At 39.8% G+C, this 22,836-nt stretch overlaps 1 protein-coding gene across 3 annotated transcripts in view; it reads left to right on the forward strand.

The window, feature by feature from the left end:
• Ubtd2 (ubiquitin domain containing 2) overlaps positions 1-22,836 on the forward strand; it is a 65,177-nt gene that overhangs the window by 31,410 nt on the left and 10,931 nt on the right. For 2 of the 3 annotated variants that reach the window (XM_027938728.2, XM_027938729.2), the window contains exon 2: positions 10,482-10,718. In XM_027938728.2, coding sequence (XP_027794529.1) covers positions 10,482-10,718 — 237 coding nt within the window. Of the gene's footprint in view, positions 1-7,666; positions 9,849-10,027; positions 10,326-10,481; positions 10,719-22,836 lie in introns of those variants that run through there. The other variant, XM_071611987.1, reaches the window with a different exon arrangement.

The raw sequence follows: 22,836 nt of genomic DNA on the forward strand, positions 1-22,836 counted from the left end.
TTGTTTTTTTATACTTTGTCACAGGATTTGGTTGTTACCATTGAGGAAGATTACAACATCTAGCCTGGGCCACATGTCCAGAGACATCTTAACCCTGAAAGCTGAAAGGGAGAGAAAAACAGTCTTGCAATAAGAGTCAGTTCATTAAATGAAATTCAGCATTCTTTTAAAAAATATTGTTGCTGGTTTATTTCCTTTTTATTCTGGATAAACACTAGCCCATAGAAGATTTTCCTTTAGTTGTAGAGTTCTGAATGTTGATGTGCCAGCTTCAGTGCTCAGTGAACGTGAGCATGTGAAGGATTAGTTAGGCCTGGGCCTAAGAGCTAGATCTAAATAGATATTGGATAGAAGCTCTTTTATTATTATTATTAGTTTTTTGTAGTTGCAGATGGACAACATGTCTTTATTTTATTTGTTTATTTTTATGTGGTGCTAAGGATCGAACCCAGTGCCTCCCATATGATAGACAAGCAGCTCTGCCACTGAGCTCCAGCCCCAGCCCCTGGCTCTTTGGCCTGTTTAGAAGCTCAGCTGATAACTTCCCATTTTGAAATCAATCAGCCATGATGACCTCTGATTCACCTTCAGAGCAGTCTTACCTCAGCTGAATGGTTATATGCTATCATCTTGTAAAATCTATGAAATCTGATATCCTCCTTTTTGACCTAATTATTCCATGCCCTTTAGTTCAAACTGGGAATATGCCTGCTGGGGTGGCTGGGAAGATTCATGGTTCCACCTACATTGATCTCTTTATCAAGTTGTCCGTCTGCCACATGTATGGTGTTCTCTTCCAAATATACCCCCCACACACATGGGGAAATTCAGAATTTCCAAATCATTAGGCTCTGATTCCTTTTTGCTTAACAATTCTGTCTTTATTTCTTTCTTGTTTCGTATATTAGTATAGTCACTCAGGGGGAACCAAGCTGTTTCTTCTGCACTTGGCTTGGCTATTGTTTCCGCCCTGTGAATATGTTAGTTACTATGTGTCATTTTTGAAAATTCATGTCAACTAAGTAACCAGTTTCATTGCTTACCAGTTCCACCTTCCCACAACACTAAAACATGAACACTGTTCAAGCTCTTTGCCACTTCATAATGAGGATCACCTTCCAACTTCTAATAACATGTTCCTCATTTCCATGGGAGACCTAATCAGAGTGGTCTTTGCCACCCATGTTTCTGCCAACATTCTTTCCATGAGTGTTTGTGTGTTCTCTTGGAAGACAGAGGCTTTCCTTCAGAGCCCTCTGCACAAATGCTTTCAGCAATCCCTTCTCAGCAATATCAGCTTTTACTAGCATGTACCTTAAAACTCTTGTTATATTTTGGTTCTTGATTATCCTCCAAAGCCCCATGTTTTGTAAAGACTTGGCCCCAAGGTGGTGCTCTTGGGAGGTAGCTGAGCCTTTAAAGGGTGGCACTTAGTGGCAGGTCTTTGGGTCTTTGGGTGTGCCTTTGAAGGAAAATCGTGGGAGCTCAGCTGCCTGCTTGTTCTCTCTGCTTCCTGGCTCAGGATGTCCGTGGTTTGCTCCATCACATACTCTGCCATAGTGTGCCACCTCACCACAGACCCACAGCAATTGGGCCTCCTGGTTATGGGCTGAAACCTCCAAACTGATCTAAAATAAAATTTTTCCACTTATAATTTGATCATCTCAAGTATTTATAGAGAGAGCCAATTAGAAGCCAACAGCTTCTACTCATTGTGCGGTCACTTCACATTTGTAGGTGTGTGTTACAGCAGTACCCTACTTCCTGGTGCTAGTATCCGTACTGCTTAGCTCAGGCTGCTGTAACTGAAAATTGTAGACTGGGTACTTAAACAACATAAATTTATTTCTCACAGTTGTGAAAACTGAGATGTCTCCTGCCAAGGTAGCAGCTGATTTGGTATCTGTTGAGGGCCTCTCGCGCGAGCGCTTGCAGCTGCTCCTGGCTGTATCCTCCCAGGGTGGAGTGAGAGTCTCTCTCTTCTGTCTTGTCTCAGGAGGGCACTAATCCCATTCATGAGGGCTCTGCTCTCATCATCTAATTACCTCCTGAGGGCCTTCTCTCCATCTAGCAGACAGTGTGTATTATGGCTTTCACACAGGAATTTCAAGGAAACACAAACCTTCAGTTCATTACAGGGGGTAACTTCAACAATTAGATATATAAGCATAGTATGGTGAGTGATAACAGGTCAGAACTGAAATACCTTAAATATCCTATTCCTATCTGAACTGCTTTAAAGGATTTTGTTTTTTTCCCCTCCATATTTTTAATGTGAATATTCAAACATGAAAATAGTACATTAAACATTGATATTCTTCCCCTATGAATTCAGTAGTAATTGGCGCCTGGCTGTGCTCACCATCTTTTCTCGTGTGTGTGTGTGTGTGTGTGTGTTTGTCTGTCTGTCTCTGTCTGTCTGTCTGTCTCTGTCAATGTGGACATGCGCACTACCTCTGTATGGCTACACCATCTGAAGGTCATGCTGCCCACTTCTTAAAATACCAGCATGCTTCTCCTTTGTGAATGAGACCCTCTCCTGCATTACTAATACCTTTAGGCAACCTAATCAATTTAAAAAGTTGTTTCTTAAGGATATCTGTTTATTAAGATTTATCCAGTTGCCCCCAACTATCCTTTATAACTTCTTTTTACCAAATTTCAGTCAAAATTCAGGTTTTGCCCCATTTAGATATGGCCAGAGGTTCTCAGCTGGGAATAATTTTGTTTTCCAGAGGATATGACAGTGTCTGAAGGCATTTTAACTTGTTCCTTTATTTTTTGTGTTGCTTGTAAATGGTAAGTTACTTTTAAAAACTTTGTTAGATGTTAGGCTGGGGTTGTGGCTCAGCGGTAGAGTGCTCACCTCGCACATGCGAGACCCTGGGTTCGATCCTCAGCATGCCATAAAAATAAATAAGTGAAATAAAGGTATTGTGTCCAACTACACCTAAATAAATAAATAAATAAATAAACCTAGACTTTAAAAAAAAAAAAAACTTTGTTAGATGCAAGTTAAACATTTTTGGTATGAATCTTTCATACATATTTGTATGATTTATATTGCAAATCATGAGGAGGCTATTCGGCCCCTTGGTTATGGTAATGAATGTCATTACCTTAATATCAACAGTGCAATTTCTTCTTGGCAATTAAGAATATTTGTGGTGATTTCAGCATTTTGAGCATTCTGTTATTCACGATGCTTTAGCAAATCTATTGATGATCCTTATCAGGATCAGTAAAAGAGGGATTTTTCGAAATATCTCCTTATTTTCTTCTTTTTTATGCTTTTATTCCTGGGTAAGAGTGAGTCTTCCCTCATATCCTACTCCCCTTATCCCCCACCCCTTTTCGTGGTGCTAGGGATTAAACCCAGGGCCTCGCCCCTGCTAGGCTAGGCAAGTGCTTGGCCTCTGAGTTGTACCCCCACCCCCTTGATCCCCGTGCTTCCCCTTTCCGTCTTTTCAAGCTGTTAAGGCCTGACCCTGACTTCATGTTCTCCCCGTATCTGTGCACTGCAGGCTCTCCTTTCTTCATCCGATGAGATCCAGAATTAAATCAGGGTTTCTTAAAGAGGAACCAAAAGGAAGAAAACAATTACAATCATACTCTATTTTGAAGATAATTTTTTTCTTATCAATAAAATGACAAAATAAGTTTTTGGTAAAATGCTTTCAATTATGTAGTAAAAATACTTATGTGCTATTTAGATTTGAAAAGGAAGCCTGAGTTGGGTTTTCCATGAAAAATCTATTTGTTAGAGCGGGGAAAAGTGTTAAGTGTTTATAAGGAAAGATAGAGTAGATGAGTATGATTAAGAGGGTTCTGAGAAGAAGGTGGTTTTAGGCAAGTTTTTGAAAGAAGTAGTAAGTGTGGTTTGATTTATTTTTTTAAAAAAAGGATATTTTCTGGAATAACATTGCTTTTTTTAAAAAAAATTACATTGCTTTATCAATCTTTTGTTTCTCACTTGTTAACCAAAGAAGAAAACCAAGGATAAGTGGTTTCCTGCAACTTAAAAGAAATTTGAGGAATAAAGGAAGGATGTTGCCTTTCTTTAAAAATCAAAGTATGAGGTTTGGTGAGCAGTTCCTAGAAAACTACTCTCAAATGCACAGGAAGTGAATGGCAGTCATAGAACAGTTCTTTTTTAAATAAGGAAGGGACTTTGCGCTAAATTCTTAGAATGTCAGGTTCTGTCAGAAAGTATGAAAAGAAAAAATACTTGTGTATTTTTACAAAAATATTTAAAGTTCTTTATTTCAACAGTACCTGCCAGTTTATTTTTAGTTACTCAACAAACACTCGTTTGTAGTTTCATCCTCTATTACTCATTGTTCTGTACTTTACAAACGTTAAATGATTCAGTTTTCATTTTTCATGCCTTTATTTATGTATTTATTTATATTTTATGGTGCTGAGGATGGAACCCAGTGCCTCACACATGCTGGGCGAGTGCTCTACCACTGAGCCACAAACCCAGCCCTCAGTCTTCATTTTTTAATGAGAGAATAGTTTAACTACATTTGCTAAATGCACATTTTTAAATTTATTCTTTTTAGTTATACATGATAGTAGAATGTATTTTGACTTACATTATACATGAGTATAACTTCCCATTCTTGTGGTTGTACATGATATGGAGTTACACTGGTTGTATATTCATATATGAACACAAGAAAGTTATGTCTGATTCATTCTACTGTCTTTCTTATTCCCATCCCACCTCCCTTCTCCCCACTCTGCCCTGTCCGATCTGGTGAGCCCCCCCCCCACACACACACACCTGTTGTGAGTCAACATCTGTATATCAGAGAGAACTTTCATCCCTTGGTTTTTTTGGGATTGGCTTATTTCAGTTATCTCCAGTTCTATCCATTTACCAGCAAATGTCATAATTTCATTCTTCTTTATGTCTGAGTAATATTCCATTGTATATATATACCACATTTTCCTTTATCCATTCATCTGTTGAAGGGTACATAGGTTGATTCCATAGCTTAACTATTGTGAATTGAGCTGCTATAAATATTGATATGGCTGTGTCTCTGTAGTACGCTGGTTTTAAGTCCTTTGGGTATATGCCGAGGAGTGGGATAACTGGGTCAAATGGTGGTTCCATTCCAAGTTTTCTGAGGAACTCCATACTACTTTCCAGAGTGGTTGCACCAATTTGTAGTCCCATCAGCAAGGTATGATTGTACCTTTCCCCCCACATCCTCACTAACATTTATTGTTGCTTGTATTCTTGATTTGCCATTCTGACTGGATGGAATGAGATGAAATCTCAGTGTAGTTTTAATTTGTATCTCTCTAATTGCTAGAGATGTTGAACATTTTTTTCATATATTTGTTGACTGATTGTATTACTTCTTCTGTGAAATGTCTGTTCAGTTCTTTAGCCCATTGGGGTTTTTTTCTTTAAGTTTTTTGAGTTCTTTATATATGTTGGAGATTAATGCTGTCTCTCGGGTGCAGGTGGCAAAGATTTTCTCCTATTTTGTAGGCTCTTTCTTCATGTTCTTGATTATTTCCTTTGCTGTGAAGAAGATTGTTTGATGCAATCCCATTTGTTGGTTCTTGGTTTTATGAGTCTTGTTGAGGAGTTTGGTTTCTAAGCTGACATGATGCAGAGGTGGGCCTCCTTTTCTTTCTAGTAGACACAGGGTCTCTGGTCTAATGCCTAGGTTCTCGATCCACTTTGAGTTGAGTTTTGTGCAGGGTGAGAGATACGGGTTTAATTTCACTTTATCACATAAGGATTTCCAGTCTTCTCAGCACCATCTGTTGAAGAATCTATCTTTTCTCCAATGTATGTTTATGGCTCCTTTGTCTGTATGAGAGAACTGTATTTATGTGGGTTTGTCTCTGTGTCTTCTCATCTGTACCACTGGTCTTCAGGTCTGTTTTGGTGCCAATACCATGCTTTTTTGGTTACTATTTCTTTGTGGTATAGCTTAAGGTCTAGTATTGTCATGCTTCCTTCACTTTTCTTGCTGAGGATTGCTTGGGCTATTCTGGGCTCTTATTTTTCCAAATGGATTTCACAACTGCTTTTTCTATCTCCATGAAAGAATGTCATTGGGATTTTAATATGAATTGCATTAAATCTATTTAGTACTTTTGGTAGTATGACCATTTTGACAATATTAATTCTGCCTATCCAAGAACATGGGAGATCTTTCCATCTTGTAGGGTCTTCTTCCATTTCTTTCATTAGTGTTCTGTAGTTTTCACTGTAGAGGTCTTTCACCTCTTTTGTTAGATTGAGTCACAAATATTTTATTTTGGGGGGGGGGGGGTGGCTATTGTGAATGGGATAGTTTCCCTAATTTCTCTTTCAGTAAGATTCATTACTGGTGTATAGGAATGCAATTGATTTATGGGTGTTCATTTTATACCCTGCTACTTTGCTGAATTTATTTATGAATTCCAGAGGTTTTCTAGTGGATTTTTTTGGGTCTTCTAAATATAGAATCATGTTGTCAGCGAATAGTGATAGTTTGAGTTCTTCTTTTCCTTTTGTATCCCTTTAATTTCTTACTTTTGTCTAATTGCTTTGGCTAGAGTTTCCAGGACTGTGTTGAGTGGAAGAGTGCATCCCTGTATTGTTCCAGTTTATAGAAGGAATTCAATGCATATTTTTCCCCTAGTTAGTTATTTAACAAAAGTTCGATAGGCAGTAAACATATTTTTGTTAGTATCTCATTTAGTTTAACGAGAAACTCCTGCTGCTGTGTGTCAGCCCTGAGACTGAGCATAGCTTATGCGTGCAAAGTACTCAGTTTCCTGAAGATGAAGGTTGAGCCTCTGATTTTGTAGTAAAAATTCTACACTAGTGTTTCACTAAAATAATCTGTACTGCAAAGATGTAAGCATTTTAATAACTGACCTTATAGGCAGATGTGAATAAATAAAATGAGCTCTGTTGATATTGTAAGGCCCTATTTTGTTTTGCAAAATAATGAATGTGAGCTTTGGGCACACGTGGATGTGTGTGTGTGCACTTGGAATGATGACTGTGCTGGGTAGTATTAATGGACTGTGTATTTTTTTTAATATTTATTTTTCAGTTGTATTTGGACACAATGCCTTTATTTTATTTATTTTTACATGGTGCTGAGGATCGAACCCAGGGCCTTACACATGCCAGGTGAGTGCTCTACTGCTGAGCCACAACCCCAGCCCTCGTGTATTCTTTTCATGGACTGTTCTTAAGCCTGCTGCAGACAGGCAGGTGGAATAAAGCTCCTCCCCATATGGAAGGGAAGTGCTTTTACTTCTTACGAAATGTTTTCTACCCTTCTCATGAAATCATTTTCTGCTGGGTTTCTCTAAATGGGGCCTCTTGAAAGATTTCAGGCACACACCACTGTGCCCAGCATAGGACCTTTTTCATTTGTTTGAATTTTAGGTCTTCATTGTGGAGTTGTTATTTGCCTTTACCTTGAGATTCTCTCAGAACAACTAGAAAAACTCTACTCAGTTGTGTTGTCCCTATGGTACCTGTGAAGCATGAGGGTAGTTAATTCTCTGAACTGCTTGGAAGGACTTAAAATGTCATTCAAATAGATAGCTGGCTGAATACCTGCTTCCTGTGTCCCAGCTCCTACTTCCTATTGCACAACTAAGAGTATGTTTATGAACTTTTTCTAACTTATCTAAAGATAATGTAGTAGACAAGAAATTTCACCTTTGCAATTCACCTTGGTGGAATTGTGGATGAGTGGTAATTATTGGATTGTGTTTGGCACCTCTTGGACAATTCTGCTCTGTCTGCATTGTCAGTGTTATTTGGAAATGCAGGGGACAATCAATATAGCTTGTGGTTTCACCTTTGAACAAACCCAACAGGCATATCTGTAGTGTTGCCCTTGACGCTCAGCATACCCTCGTTGATTAAATAAGGAGGCACAGATTGTGTTTGTGGCTTTGGGCTAGATGGATGGTGTTCCAACTCTGCTCTCCAAACCTCTTCACAGCTCACCTGTCTTGCACTTCACTGAGACAAGTTACAGGACCAAAAAGTATTGGGCGTCAATACTGGAAAACAGTCGGGGTGGTCTGTCTGCCTGAGGCAGGGCGACGGGGGAGACCTGACATGGTGCTCTGCCTCGGGATGAAGTGGCTAGATTGGATGAAGAGAGCTTGGTTCAATCCAGGCATCAAACCAAACACACTTTGCCCTATCAGTTGGTCCCGTCTTCCGGGAATAGCGCCTGCAAAGTGTGGAGAGCTTGTTCGGGAGCTGGCGTCATTTTATTTTCTGTCATGTATACCTCTGTGTACCCTGGGTCAGCGAGGGAGTGCTTCATTTCATGGATGCTTTAGAACCATTTTAAGAGTATTTTCTTTTAAATGAGTGTTCATCCTACAATTAAACATAGAACATTGAATTTTGACACATCCCCTGTCTCCTTCCCACCCTGTCAATTATTCCCCACCCACTCTTTCCCAGCTTACCTTTTCATCAGGCTTCAATTTTCTTCTCACATTTTTTCCATCTATCAAACTGCCTATCACTGGCAGCATGTAACCCTGCAGAGCCACAGGTAAGAAGAGCCTGTGGAAATGTGTGGCCTGTGGAAAGTAGGTCATCAGTCGCACGCTGTGTGAGCGTCTGGGTGCAGAGAAGCTGCGCCAGGTGACAGGACTGCTGCGTAACATCTCTGAGTACAGGTGATGCTGAGAGAGTGGACATGTGGCTTCTGTTCTTCTCTTCCAGTGTCGAAACTCCCCTAGTGACCTCTTATGTTCCTTGTGGTTGGTGTTCAACCTTTGCACTCACAATTCCTCCAAAAAAAAGTGAAGTGTTGATTGTACCCTCTGCCCTCCCCTTCTAGATTAGCTCTTCCTTGAGTTTTGGAGAAAGATAGCCACTTCTTTGGAGTCCAGAGAGGGGAATGCTGGGGGAAGTATTCCTCTAGTCACTTGTTCCGTGGGTCTGTTGATCCGGCCATTTCTCTGAACACTGAAAAGTGTTCTTTTGCCTCTTTGGATTTTCTCAGTTCCTGCTTACTGATTTTATGTAGCCAGAGGCCTGAAATGCAGACTACTCTTGCCATTCAGTTTCCCCTACGTATCCTGTGTCCTTGTTATGGCATCCCTTTTGTCTTTCCAAGCCTGTCACTAGAGTGGATAAAATACTTATTACTATTCTTCTAGGCAGATTTTTTTTTTTTTTTAATGAACAAACTGAACCTTTTTTTTTTTTTAACCAGAGATTGAACCCAGGGGCACTTAACCACTGAGCCATATCCACAGCCCTTTTTATTTTTTATTTCGAGACAAGGTCTCGCTAAGATGCTGAAGCTGGCTTTGAACTTGTGATCCTCTTGCTCCAGCTTTGCAAGCTACTTGGATTATAGGTGTGCACCACCACCCCCGGCTAAGATATATTTACATGTGTATATGGGTTTTTGTTTTTGCTTTGGTACCAAGGATTGAACTCGGGCACTGAATCACTGAGCCACATCCCCACCCATATTTTATTTAGAGACGGTGTCTCACTGAGTTGCCTAGTGCCTCACTTTTGTTGAGGCTGGCTTTGAACCCTTGATACTCCTGCTTCAGCCTCCTGAGCTGCTGGGATTACAGGCTTGCGCCACCATGCCCAGCAATATTTTTAAACTGAAGAGTTGAGATTGAACACTCTTACCACTGAGCTATATACTCGGCCCCTTTTAAAATGTATTTTGAGGAAGTCTCCCTACATTGCTGCAGATGGCATGGAATGTTTGATTTTCTCACCTTAGTCTCCAGATTAGCTGGAATTACAGGCATGTGCCATCACATGCAACTTTTATTTTTTTAGACGAGGTTTAAATTTACAGCAGAATTAAAAGGTACAGAAAGGGGCTGGGGATGTGGCTCAAGCGGTAGCGCGCTCGCCTGGCATGCGTGCGGCCCGGGTTCGATCCTCAGCACCACATACAAACAAAGATGTTGTGTCTGCCGCAAACTAAAAAATAAATATTAAAAAAAAAAAAGAGAAACCCTCAAAAAAAAAAAAAAAAAAAAAAAGGTACAGAAAGTTCCCATATTTTCCTTGCCTTGGCACATACAGAGCCTCATTATCAACACCTCTCATCGAAGTGGTTACATTTGCTCCACTTGTAATTCTTTTTGATCATCCTTCAGAGGGACTTGCTGAGTGGAGGAGGGCTACTAACTTATCACTGAAAATTTTGCATAGAGCTATCTCTTATCTCCATTTGCTCTTGTTTTAAAATGAGTTAGGGGAAAATCAGAACACAGGTTAGCTAACAGGCAAACTCCTAACTATGATTTTCGGTGAAAGAATTCAAAAGAGGAATGACCAGGTAAGTTTTCTTAGAAAAACAGTATCTTTTATAATTTTATTCGTTTGGTTGATTGGTTTTTGGTTTTTTGCAGTGTTGGAGATAGAACCCCTACCATTGAGCTATACCAACATCCCCTAAATTTTGGTTATGATGTCAGTCTTATTTTTCTTCCAGTTGCTCTCGGTCGTAACCAGCCTTTGAAAAAGGAGAAACCAAAATGGAAAAGCGATTATCCTATGACAGACGGACAGCTGCGCAGCAAGAGGGACGAATTTTGGGACACTGCACCAGCTTTTGAAGGCCGGAAAGAGATTTGGGATGCCTTGAAGGCTGCTGCACACGCTTTTGAGAGCAATGATCATGAACTGGCACAAGCAATCATTGATGGTGCAAACATAACCTTACCACACGGTAGGCCTGGTGCTCCTCAAGGACAGAGGGGACGGAATCAGCTCATTCCTAGTAGGGGGAGACTGAGTGAGAGGAAGCTTTTTTTCCTTGCTATGCCTTATTCTAATTTTTTTTTTTAATATTTATTTTTTTAGTTTTCAGCAGACACAACATCTTTGTTTGTATGTGGTGCTGAGGATCAAACCCAGGCTGCACGCATGCCAGGCGAGCGCACTACTGCTTGAGTCACATCCCTAGTCCCCTTTTTTCTTTTTGTCTTTTTTTTTTTTAATATAGCACAGAATAGCATTCCTCTTTGCATCTTTCTGCTGGAGACTGTTTATTTTATATATTTTTGTGTCATTTAAATATTTTCCTTATCTCAGAAAAGAACACCTGATAATCAAATTTTCTTGTTTCTGTGGAACCTAGTTTTCTAGACCCCTGCTATCCGCACCCTGCCATCGCCATCTTTCAGCCCACCTGTAGGAGCCTCTGCTTTACTGCTTTCCTTTGGACATGGTAGAGTCTCAAGTCAGATTTCAGAAGATGGAGAGACTCAACAGATACCCCTGTAGTCATCGTACTTTATCCTTAACCCCTATTTTTAGCATAATGGCAGATTTAAACTTTGAATTCAGTCCCACGTTTTCTTACAGATTTTCTATGATTGTAACCTTGAGCATTATTAGAAACTTCCCTCTTCTTAGTTGTCTCTTGAAACCCACATAGTAGATTATCAGCTTGTCTCATTTTTTGCTTATTATTACACCTTTAGTGTTTGCTGCATGTGTCTGCATTCTTAGAGGAACAATGCTTTTCATTATTTAATCATCCACTTTAAATCCTCTGACTCTGTGTCAAATAAATGGAGTTTAACTTACTGTCCTTGCCAGCTTTCCAAATCTCAATTAATTTTCTAATTAATTGTGCTTCCAGGAAACTTCCTTTCTTATAACTGTCCTTTATTATGAAAGCATGGCTTATTTTCCTAATACTTACTGTAAAAGTGATCCTTCCTTATTTTTGAAGAATTTATAATAGAATGCCATTTAAGTCTGACTCTTCAGTTCTACTTTTCATGGATAGTCTATAAATCTTTTGGAAGGTGGGGAGGGGAGAGTACCAGAGACTGAACTCACGGGCACTCGACCACTGAGCCCCATCCCCAGACTTATTTTGTATTTTATTTAGAGACAGGGTCTCATTGAGTTGCTTAGTGCCTCACTTTTGCTGAGGCTGGCTTTGAACTTGCAGTCCTCCTGCCACAGCCTCCCGAGCTGCTTGGATTACAGGCTTGTGCCACCGCGCCCGGCTAGTCTGTAAATCTTTATTCTGTGATTGGGGATTGGGAAGTGGTGGACATCATCTGGCTCCACTTGCCTTTTTTAGTTCTGTCATTATTGTCTTCAGTTGCTCCCCTTATATAATGTAAAGGACCTACCTGTACAGACGGTTGCATCATCATTCTCTTTTGGATGGTGACATCTGTATTTTCAAGGCAGAGCACATGTTTGTGTAGGCCTGCAAGTTGGGGGAAGAAGAGTCACGTGTATGAGACTGTCTTAATTTAGAAGTCTGAGATCCAGAACCTTGGAGCTTGGAATATATGACTTTATGTTTATGTTATATGTAGGGATCCCTGGTTGTGTTCCGTTTTATGGCCCCTTTAAAGGTTCCTGATAGCAAAGTAGCTCTGTTTCCTATGCATAATAGGTCCTATGTATATCCTTTTGGATGGGGGCTCTGATAGTTAGACTCAAACCCCTGTTTTGCCTTATCTATGTGAACTGTCAAGAAAGATAATGTTGCTGGCAGCCTAGCCAACCCACAGATAAGGGAGAAGTATTCTTGGAAATTTAAGAGTATTGGATGAACCTCTACTCCCTCTCTTCTGCTTAGAATATTTTCTGTGTAAACATGAAAGAATCAAGCTGATTTTATCTTGATTAAATTCCCATGTGCATCTCTTCAGCTTATCAATAATGTTTCTTTTAATTATGTTCTTGATCCTAAACTCTTCAGCTTACCATCAGTATATAAATGAGCATTATATGCTTCTACCTGTACCTGCTCAGGAGCATTGCTGAGATTCTTTCCTGTGTAATTACACATTTAAAATTTTACTCTAGGCACCTTGTTGTTACCCCTTTGGGTCCCCAGATACCTTGTATTTTAAGTGATTGCACAAATTTGATTATTGTCCAGCTTGAGTTTTGATATCACATCTGGTGATATCACTTCTGCCCTGTACTCAATTCAAGCTGTGTAACTTTGGAAAAATTACTTTTTTTTTTTTTAAGATAGATAGATAGATACATACATACACATATACGTGTGTGTGTGTGTACATTTTTTTTTTTTTTAGTTCTAATTGGACACAATACCTTCATTTTATTTATTTTTATATGGTGCTGAGGATCAAATACAGCACCTTGCTTGTGCTAAGCAGGTGTCTACCACTGAGCCACAACCTCAGTCCCTTGGACAAATTACTTCTTTTCTGCATGCTGCAGTTCTCTTATTTGTAATAGATGGAAAGTAGCTATCTGCTTCATGGGGTGGTGGTGTTGGTTCATTGTGATGGTGATACCTGTAAATCACCCTAGTGCTGGGTTTCCAGGAAGCACTTCATAGTGAAGTAGTGGCACTTGTCTATACTTCCAGCTACTTGGAGACTCGCAAGTTCAAGGACAGCCTAGGGAACTTAGAAAGTCCCTGCCTCAAAGTAAAAAGGCTAAGGATGTGACTTAGAGGTGGAGCACTTGCCTAGTGTATGTAAAGCCCTGGGTTCAATCTCCAGTACTGCTCCCCACCCCCAAAAAAAATATATATATATATGTATTTATATTTTATATTTATATATATAAAATATTAATATACAACAGCATTAATGATTTTTATAAAAAGTATTTTGTTTTTTAGTTGTAGTTGGACACAGTACCTTTATTTTATTTTTTATGCGGTGCTGTGGATGGAACCCAGTGCCCTGCATATGCTAAGAAAGCACTCTATCTCTGAGCCCCAGCCCTAATGACTTTTATTTCCTGAATTCTGATGTTATCGATTAAATTCCCTGCACCAATTTTTTTTTTTTTTTTAAATACCTGGGATTGAACCCAGAGGTACTTGACCACTGGAGCCACATCCTCAGACCCTTTTTGTATTTATTTAGAGACAGGGTCTCACTGAGTTGCTTAGGGCCTCACCAAATTGCTGAGGCTGGCTTTGAACTTGTGATCCTCCTGCCTCAGCCTCCCAAGCCACTGGGATTATAGGAATGCACCACTGCCACTGCACCAGCAGTACACCAAAATCTGATTTTGGGTTCTTTTTTCTTTTTCTTTTTTTTGGACTGCATTGTCTACTTGTAACATCTTTCTTTGACTTTTGGGGCAGTCTGCCCTTGGGAATATCTCTAATAGAATTTTGAGACTGGGTTGATTCAGTAGCAAAAGTACTAATAGATTTATTAACTGGACAGCAAAGCAGTGAGGACTTTGGTTCACCTTGCCCCGTACCTGGCTCATCCCTATCCTGCTTCTCTCAGTGCCACCCATAGAGAGCATGTTGAACAGATTGTAGATTGACCGTCTGTAAAGATCCTGGGTTACACTGTGCTTTCTAAACTTCCTTCAATCAAATGTCTCTCCCTCTCATTTTCTTATCCCCTTTTTCTTCCCATGGTCTTTCTGTTGTCTCAATTTATTCATACTGTTATCTTCCCAACATAAATAACAAGTTCTTGAAAATACACGAAAGTGTTAGTAAATGTTGTGTGTCTTGTTATGTTGTGTGGCAACAACTGTGATTTCTCTTGGTTTAGCCACTTTAGAATAGATCAGTGTGGTATACACAAACATTATGTATTTGTTGATGGCCTTTTTTTCTTTCACTTTTCTGAGTTATTTTTCAAGGAAGCCAAAAAAATTTTTCTTGAATCATATTTCCTTCTCCTTTTTTCCTTCCTTTAAAGTGGTTCCATTGGTAATTATATCCATGTCTCAATTCTAGTCAGCAGGTCATATTCATATTCCTGCCTTGTCTAAGAACAAATAATTTTATACTTTTAAAGTATCTTCCTCTGTTAATATCACTGGTAAATTTTGCTGAGTGTTGTAGCACACGCCTGTAATCCTAGGGGCTCGGAAGGCTGAGACAGAAGGATTGCAAGTTCAAAGCCAGCCTCAGCAATGCGAGGCACTGAGAAACTCAGTGAGAGCCTGTCTGTAAATAAAATCCAAAATATGGTTTGGGATGTGGCTCAGTGGTTAAGTGCCCCTGAGTTCAATCCCTGGTACCAAAAAAAGAAAAATATCAATGGTATATTTATTTATTCTCGAATGACAGTGGGAAGGGTTGAAAGAACTTGGTATCATAACTACCTGGGGATTTCATATACTCACATTTATTCACTTTGGAAAATCGTGACTTGATGGAGGCTGGTATAGACCTGGGTATCGTGAGAAAAGCTCCCCATGTGATTCTGATACCTGCTCTCCATTGTCCACCACCTCCTTGTCTTAGAAGAGCTTTGTTTTTCATAATTTGCACAGCATATTTTTCTGATTGTTCAACATTTCTTAAAGAGTTTATTTCTCCTTTTTCATTGATTGCTATTTTTCCATTACCTGGAAGTCTTAAAAACATTCTTTTTTTTTTTTTTTGGTACTGGGGATTGAACTCAGAATGGCACTCAACCACTGAGCCACATCCCCAGCTCTATTTTATATTTAATTTAGAGACAGGGTCTCAGTGAGTTGCTGAGCACCTCCTTTTTGCTGAGGCAGGCTTTGAACTCACGATCTTCCTGCCTTAGCCTCCTGAGACACTGGGATTTACAGGCATGCGCTACTGTGCCCGGCTTAAAAACATTCTTAATATAGTATCTTTACAGTGAAACCGGGTTATTTGCCAAAATTAGCATAAATGTGGTTTAAGAAAACAACAGGTGCTTATTATTTTCATTTTTCAGAGTTTGGTATGTATTGGCTATTTTAAATAAACTTTTTTTTTTTTTTTAATCTTTGTTTATTTATTTATTTTTATGTTAGTGCTGAGGATTGAACCCAGGGCCTCGCACACACTAGGCGAGTGCTCTACTGCTGAGCCACACCCCCAGCCCTTAAATACTATATCTGAATAATCTTTTAAAAGTTTATTTATCTTATAAATATTTGATGGTTTTTATAATTATTATGTGGAAGGCACACAAGGATTTAAAAAATTGCCTACTCCATTCCATGACTTCTAATTTTCTAGAAAGATAATTGTTTCTTTAGCATCTACTGATAATTCAGAGTAAGGGAATTTTTTTCTAGCATGTTGTTTATGTCTCATGTTGTTCAAGTATAAAAGCTCCCTTCTCTACCTCTGTTAAATAGATGGAGCAGCGATCTTCTGTTACTCAAAACAGAAACTTTTCTTTTTGGAAACAAATTTAACTGTTGACTCCAAAATTATACTTCCTTTTTGTTTGAAGTTCTTCCATTTGGTTTTTGAAGGTCTATTTCTTTTGTCCTTTTTCATGCTTAGAGATATGGGAGATAGAAAAAGGTAATTCTTAAACACTTAATGTTTATTCCTTTCTCTTCGCAGAGTTGTTTATATGTGTAGGAACAGTTTTTTCCCCCCTAGTCTTAACATTTATTAAAATGGGAACAGATTAAATTATGTATATTGCAATTGTTTTAAAACTAGAGACATATAAAAAGCATTTTATTTATTTTATTTTTATTTTTTTGCAGTGCTGGGGATTGAACCCAGGGTATTATGCATGCAAGGCAAGCACTCTACCAACTGAGCTATATCCCCAGTCCCAAAGCATTTTATTTTTAAAATTTTCTTTATATTTAACACATAATGAATACAGTTCTGTGAGAAACAAGACTAATAAAATACTAACAATTCATTTTTAAATTAATATTAATAAATTCTTGTGTCTGAGAAATCACCTACAATAATCATCATTTTACACAGATAACTGAAAACTGAAGCACAAAGAGGTATCTCACTTTTCCAAGGTGTAAGTCGTGGAATTGTTTTGTTTGTTTTGATTGTATATTGAACCCTGGGGTGCTTTACCACTGAGCTGTATCCCCAGCCCTTTATTTGTTTATTTATTTGAGACAGGATCATACTAAGTTGCCTGTGCTAACCTGGAATTTGTGATTCTCCTGCCTCAGTCTTCCGAGTCTCTTGGATTATGAGCATGTACCACCATGCTCAAGTTGGAACTTGATTTGAACTCAGATCCCAAGAGTACTTTAAGTAACTTTACCTGCCTCTTACATGTTATTTCCTTTTTTGTGTTCTGTATAGTGATTGCACAAGTTATGTCAATGTTTAGTCCCTGTCTGTTGTTTTAGGCTCTTGTGTACTGTGTAGGATACTTTGAGATGGTATACTTCTAGTAATACTGACAGTGATCGAGCAGATTCTCTCTTAAGACATAGATGATGAGAAAATATACATGTAGAGGCCTTCCAATTTCTCTTAATCTTAATGTCTGAGGCCCATTAAGAAGCAGACCAAACTGGGTGTGGTGGTGTATGCTTGTAATCCCAGCAGTTCTGGAGGCTGAGACAGGAGTATCTCAAGTTCAAAGCCAGCCTCAGTAATTTAGCCAGGAACTAGGCAACTCGGTGAGACCCTTTCTCTAAATAAAATATAAAAAAGTGCTGGGAACGTGGCTCAGTAGTTAAGTGTCCCTGAGTTTAATCCCCAGTTCCAAAAAAAGAAAAAGAAATAGACTGAGAATTATGATTATTTTAGAGGTCTCTAGAAGAATTTGTCACTTAGCTGGACATGGTGGCACATGCCTGTAACCCCAGCTACTTGGGAGTCTGAGGATTGCAAGTTCAAGTCTAGCCTGGGCAATTTACTGAGACTTTTGTCTTCAAAATAAAACCACAAGGTCTGGGGAGCTTGTCTAACATATGCAAAGCCCTGAGCTCAATCCACAGTGGGGGGGGGGGCGGAATTTACCATTTAACACCTGAATAAGCTAATTCATTAACATGAAACAGGAATGAAGGCATGAGGATCCTGACTTTATGCGGGAGATGGGAGATTTTTGCCAGGCTGTTATAATGTTTGGGAAATGAAATAGGACCTTAATAAAGAATCTGATGACTGATTAATCATAAATGTTATATCATTTTCCCCTCTCTTCAGACAAAAATGGTTTAGAGTTATAAGATGTAAATGGATCTACTCCTCTGCTGCTGTCATCCTTTTTCTTCAATCAGAGCAATAAAGTCTGAAAATAACGGAGGTGGGAGTCTGTCCCTGGTGTCTGAAGAAGACCTTTTTTCTCTGACATTCTGGGGGTGGGGGCGGGGGAAGAAGGATTTCTGACATGGTCCCAAGGCATGTGCTCTACCAACCTCTACTTACTTCTATTAGAGCCAAGTCAGCTTTAAATAGACCACTGTGTGATGTGGTTTTGAACTGCTTCTCTGCCCCCACTTAAGAGAAATGAGACTCTGGAGTTAAGATTGCACAAGTTATGTCAATGTTTAGTCCCTGTCTGTTGTTTTAGGCTCTTGTGTACTGTGTAGGATACTTTGAGATGGTATACTTCTAGTAATACTGACAGTGATCGAGCAGATTCTCTCTTAAGACATAGAAATGTGGTAGAATATGACACAGGTGTTTAATCATGGCTTGACTGGTATGACTTGAGCATTTGAGTAAGCGTTTGAGCCACTTTTCACCTCTGCTTTCTAAATGAAATGTTAGGCTTGGTTCCTCTGAGACAGGGTCTCAGCTAAGTTCCTAAGACTGGCCTTAGACTTGAAATCCTCCTGCCTTCACCTCTCAAGTTGCTGGGATTATTGGCATGCATCACCATGCCACCTGAGTATCATAATCTTGCTGACCACATTGGTGATGAAATAGTTATGCCTTCTGCTTCTCCAAAAACCTAACTACAGACAGAACTTGCTGTAATTCTCAACATACTATTGCATGAGAGGACCTATAATTTATTAGCATCCCTGCAGTCCTGAAAGACTGCTCCTAATGTCCAATTGAAGGATAGTTTTTTGCAGTGCTGGGGGTGAACTCAGAGCCCAGGCACGCTGCACTGTTGAGCTGTCTCCCCAGCTCTGGAGTATGATTTTGGTGGCCCTTAACTTTATTGTGACTTAGGTTTCTTGAGAACCTCATGAAGTATGAAGCAAAAGACTCAAACCTTGATTGTGACATTGACATGGGCAAGTTCTCCATACTGAGGTTTAAAACTTATGTGAGAAGAGGACCAAATTTTTTAGTGTTTCCTAATGGATGTGTACTGTGCAATTTTACATGTATTCTATTATTTAATCCTTATGACAGCCTTGTACAGCAGGTACTGTGAGCCTTGAGGTGATGAACTTGGCATGTTCCAGGGAGGCTACAGATTTCAAATTGGGTATGATCAGCTCCAAGGCTGCAGCCCCTTTTATGAGCTCTCACCACATCACCCAGTCCCTTGTACCCCAGCAGGCAGACGCATGCTCTGATGTGTCTCTGCTGCCTCGCTCCTTTCTTTTTTCTGTTTTTTCAGTGTTCTCTTAGCTGTGTCAACTCACTAAAATTCTGAAGCCTCCCTTCCTTTGCCATCCGAGTCTTGATTATTGAAAAGTAGGAAAGTTCACGCCTTCCAGGTCAGTCAGAAAAGACAAGCCACTAGTGAAGTCGTCCTTCCCCACAGGCTTTGGAAGAGAACTTGAAAGACAGCACCCCCTTCTCCCATTCATTTGGGAAGGGCAGTTTTCTACATCACATTGCCTGTGTGATCCAAGTATTTAATTTTTTAAGTTTTTTTGAGATATATTGAAGTATATGGTGATGGTTTCATGGTGATACATGTCAAGACTGATCAAATTGTGTACGATCAAATTGTATATTTTAAATAAGTGCTGCTTATTTAAAATGTACAATTTGATCAGTTTTGACATGTATCACCATGAAACCATCACTATAATTGGGATAACAGATCCTGAGGCAGATACTGATTCTTAACTTTTGCACACCTGTTCATGTCTCAAGTGGAAAGTGTGTGTGTGTGTGTGTGTGTGTGTGGAGGGAGAGGGGGAGAGAGAGAGAAAGATGTTGTGAATTGGTACATTGGAACCCAGGGCCTCATACATGCCGGGCAAGTGCTCTACACCCCAAGTCACTTAAGTGGTAACAGTTTTAACACTGGGCCATGCTCTTACAGGAGGGAGAGCATAGAGGAATAAGCAGAAGGCCTAATAAACTCTTAACAATACATCTTTCTTTTCAGCCTGAAGGGTTGCTTAAGAAAAGAGTAAAGCATTAGACTTGATGTCATTTATTCAAGCTGTTTTTATTATTTGGCATCTAATTTAGTTTTATCTTTATAATTATCTAGCAAAATATTTTGAAGCCTAATTAAAAGCAGCCACAGAAAACAGTTGAGCAAAGGAAATAGAACGTCTGAGCCAATCATCTGCATAAAAGATGAATAAAAACAACTTCAAAAAATGATGCAGGAAATAAGGACAGAAGGTGGAGACTTGGCACCTTTCTTTCCAGCACGGGGAGCCTTCAGGGCTTCCTGGCCTGGGGAAACAGTGCCCTGGCAGTGATCTGTCCTGATGGCCATCTGTCTCTACCAGGACTCAAGGCCTACAGTGGGTTTGTCAGAAGGAAAAAGGAAGGAAAAAATGGAGGGCTGGGGGGTAGCTCATTGGTAGAACCTGTGCTTAGCACCCACAAGGAAGGCCCTGGGTTCAAATCCCAGCACCAAAAGGGGGAAAAAAGTTAAAAGGACTGTCATTCCACAGAGGACATTAGGTAAGGAATGCAAGTGAGCCTGGCTTGGACTACGGACCAGTGAAGACCTGCTGAAGGAGCTGTGCCTTCCGTGGCCAGTGGGTGGTGATTAAGACCTTTATTAATTGTAAACTCAGGCGTGGCTAAAAGCCAATTTGGGAAAGGTCGGGAAATCCCCACTTAACTTTGAGAGTGGTTTCTTCCCTTTTGCATTTAAAAACATGGGGTTTCTTTAATCAAACATCTCCACCTTGAGACGATGGCAACACTGCGTTCATGTTGTCGCCACACATGGCATCCCTGTGCTGCTGAAGCTTCTCAGCCACCATTGCTTTTGATCTCACATCAGGTCCTGTCTTTGGCTTCTTGTGAGCTGTCACTGACCTTGTTGACAGGGGTCGACCAGTTGCTGCATTCGGCACTGCGGGTTTCTCCATCCTGTGGTCCCTTCCATTTCTCCTCCCTGGTGTGCTTTGCCTTGTGTTCTCCTCTAGGTCCTCATCTTCATGTTAACATGTTCACTTCTTCAAGAATCTCGTCACTTCACTCTGTCATTTAAGCAGCTGCGGGATCCTGGACAGAAGTTCCTTCTGTTTCAGTTTTCTCCTATGTACAATAGACTTACCTTGTACTGCTCCTGGGAGGATTGTTAATGTGTATAAAGAGCCCTGGTAGAGTCAGTGCTGAGCAGCACTCCGAGTGTTTGCTTTTATGTTTAAACTTACACATTGGAGATTATTGCTCTCTAAACTTTTACCCTTCCCCGTTCTTCTTCAGTGACCTATGGATAATTCAGTTGAAGTATCTAACTGAACCTGAAGCAAATAAAAACTAAGTAGACAATCTTATAACCCTAAATTTTCCCTTTTTCTTTCTCTCAGGTTTCCTGATTAGGTGACTTTTTGTTTACTTTCCATCAAATCTAACATGTAATTGGGTCCTGCCAGCTACCATTAATTTTTCTCTGGTCAGTTTCCCTACGTTAGAGTCAGGTAATTACCTTGGCAGGCCCCTGTGCCTCTACTCAGCCAGTCCCCCTTGTAGACGGTAAAATAATCTGCAGGCTTCAGCTGGTCCCCAGCACTCCCTGAGTTCTGAGTAGAACATCTTTAGAAGGCTCTGGATATTTGTTGAAGGAATGTCTCTTATACCATGTTACATCTCCAGGGGTTTGTTAGAGCATTTAAGTCTGAACTCTTGAACCTCACTCCCAGGTTTTCACTCTTGCTTCCTATTTAGTAATTTCCCATCCCCGAGTCCATATTCCACCTCAGCCAGGTTTGACCGCTCACTCGGTATCCATACCCTACCTATCTTGTAGTTATGTATTTCCATATCGTTCCTGTTTCTTGGGTGTCTTTGAAGTCATGCCCGAATGCAGGATTTCTCCTTGTTGATTTTCCTGACTTGTCAGTTTCCTTTCTCTGATGTTTCAGCATCTGTGTTTGATTTTTCTGAATTATCAATTTGTACTTAATCTGTGCTGGGTGTGTTGTGTCTGCTTGCCTTGACTAGAGGCTTCTGTGAGTCAGGAACAGTCTTGACTGTCTCAGCCACCTTTGTAAGTGCCAGTGACTTGCCCTGTGTGTTCATTAAGTCTCTGTGCAGCAATTCTGGAAAGTGAGGATTGTTCTCTAGTGATCCTTACTAGGTCCTAAAGGGGTCGTGTATTGGAAATCACTACTAGCCAGAGCGGTTTTGCTTCTAGTGAAGAGATCAGAAACCATTCAATGGTGGAGGATTGGGAGTACATTGTCAAAGAATCTGACCAAAAAATGAGTCAGCCTGCCCTGATGGGGAATTCTGAGGTAATGTTCCCCTGTGGGCTATAATGTAAACAAATGTTATTGTTATTGGTGCTTTATGATCCGAGATACTTAATTTGGAAAGAGAGTAACCCATAAAACTATACTTTAAAATAAAATTAACCCTTATTTGAATGATCTACTTATTTGTGTTATTTTTTAAATAAAGCTTTTTTTTAAAGAGTGGTTTTAGATTCACAGCCAAATTATACAGAAGGTATAAAGATTTCCTTTGTATCCCCTGCCCTAGACGTGCGTAGCCTCCCTCATTGTCACCCTCTACAACTAGAATGGAATATTTGTTAGAAGTGATGAATCTGCATTGAGATACACCATTAGAACCCAAAGTCCAGAGTTCCCATCAGGGGTCACTCTTAGAGGGTTTGGATGAATGTCTAATGACATCTGTTCACCATTAATAGCACCCTCACTCGTAGTTTTACTGCTCTAAAAATCCTTTCACCTGTTCATTCCTTCCTCCACCCTATCCCCTGGCAGCTGTCGATATTTTCATTATCTCTATAGTTTTGCCATTTCCAGAACATCAA

This window comes from Marmota flaviventris, chromosome 5 (genome assembly GCF_047511675.1).
Source record: "Marmota flaviventris isolate mMarFla1 chromosome 5, mMarFla1.hap1, whole genome shotgun sequence".
NCBI classification, from domain to species: domain Eukaryota; kingdom Metazoa; phylum Chordata; class Mammalia; order Rodentia; family Sciuridae; genus Marmota; species Marmota flaviventris.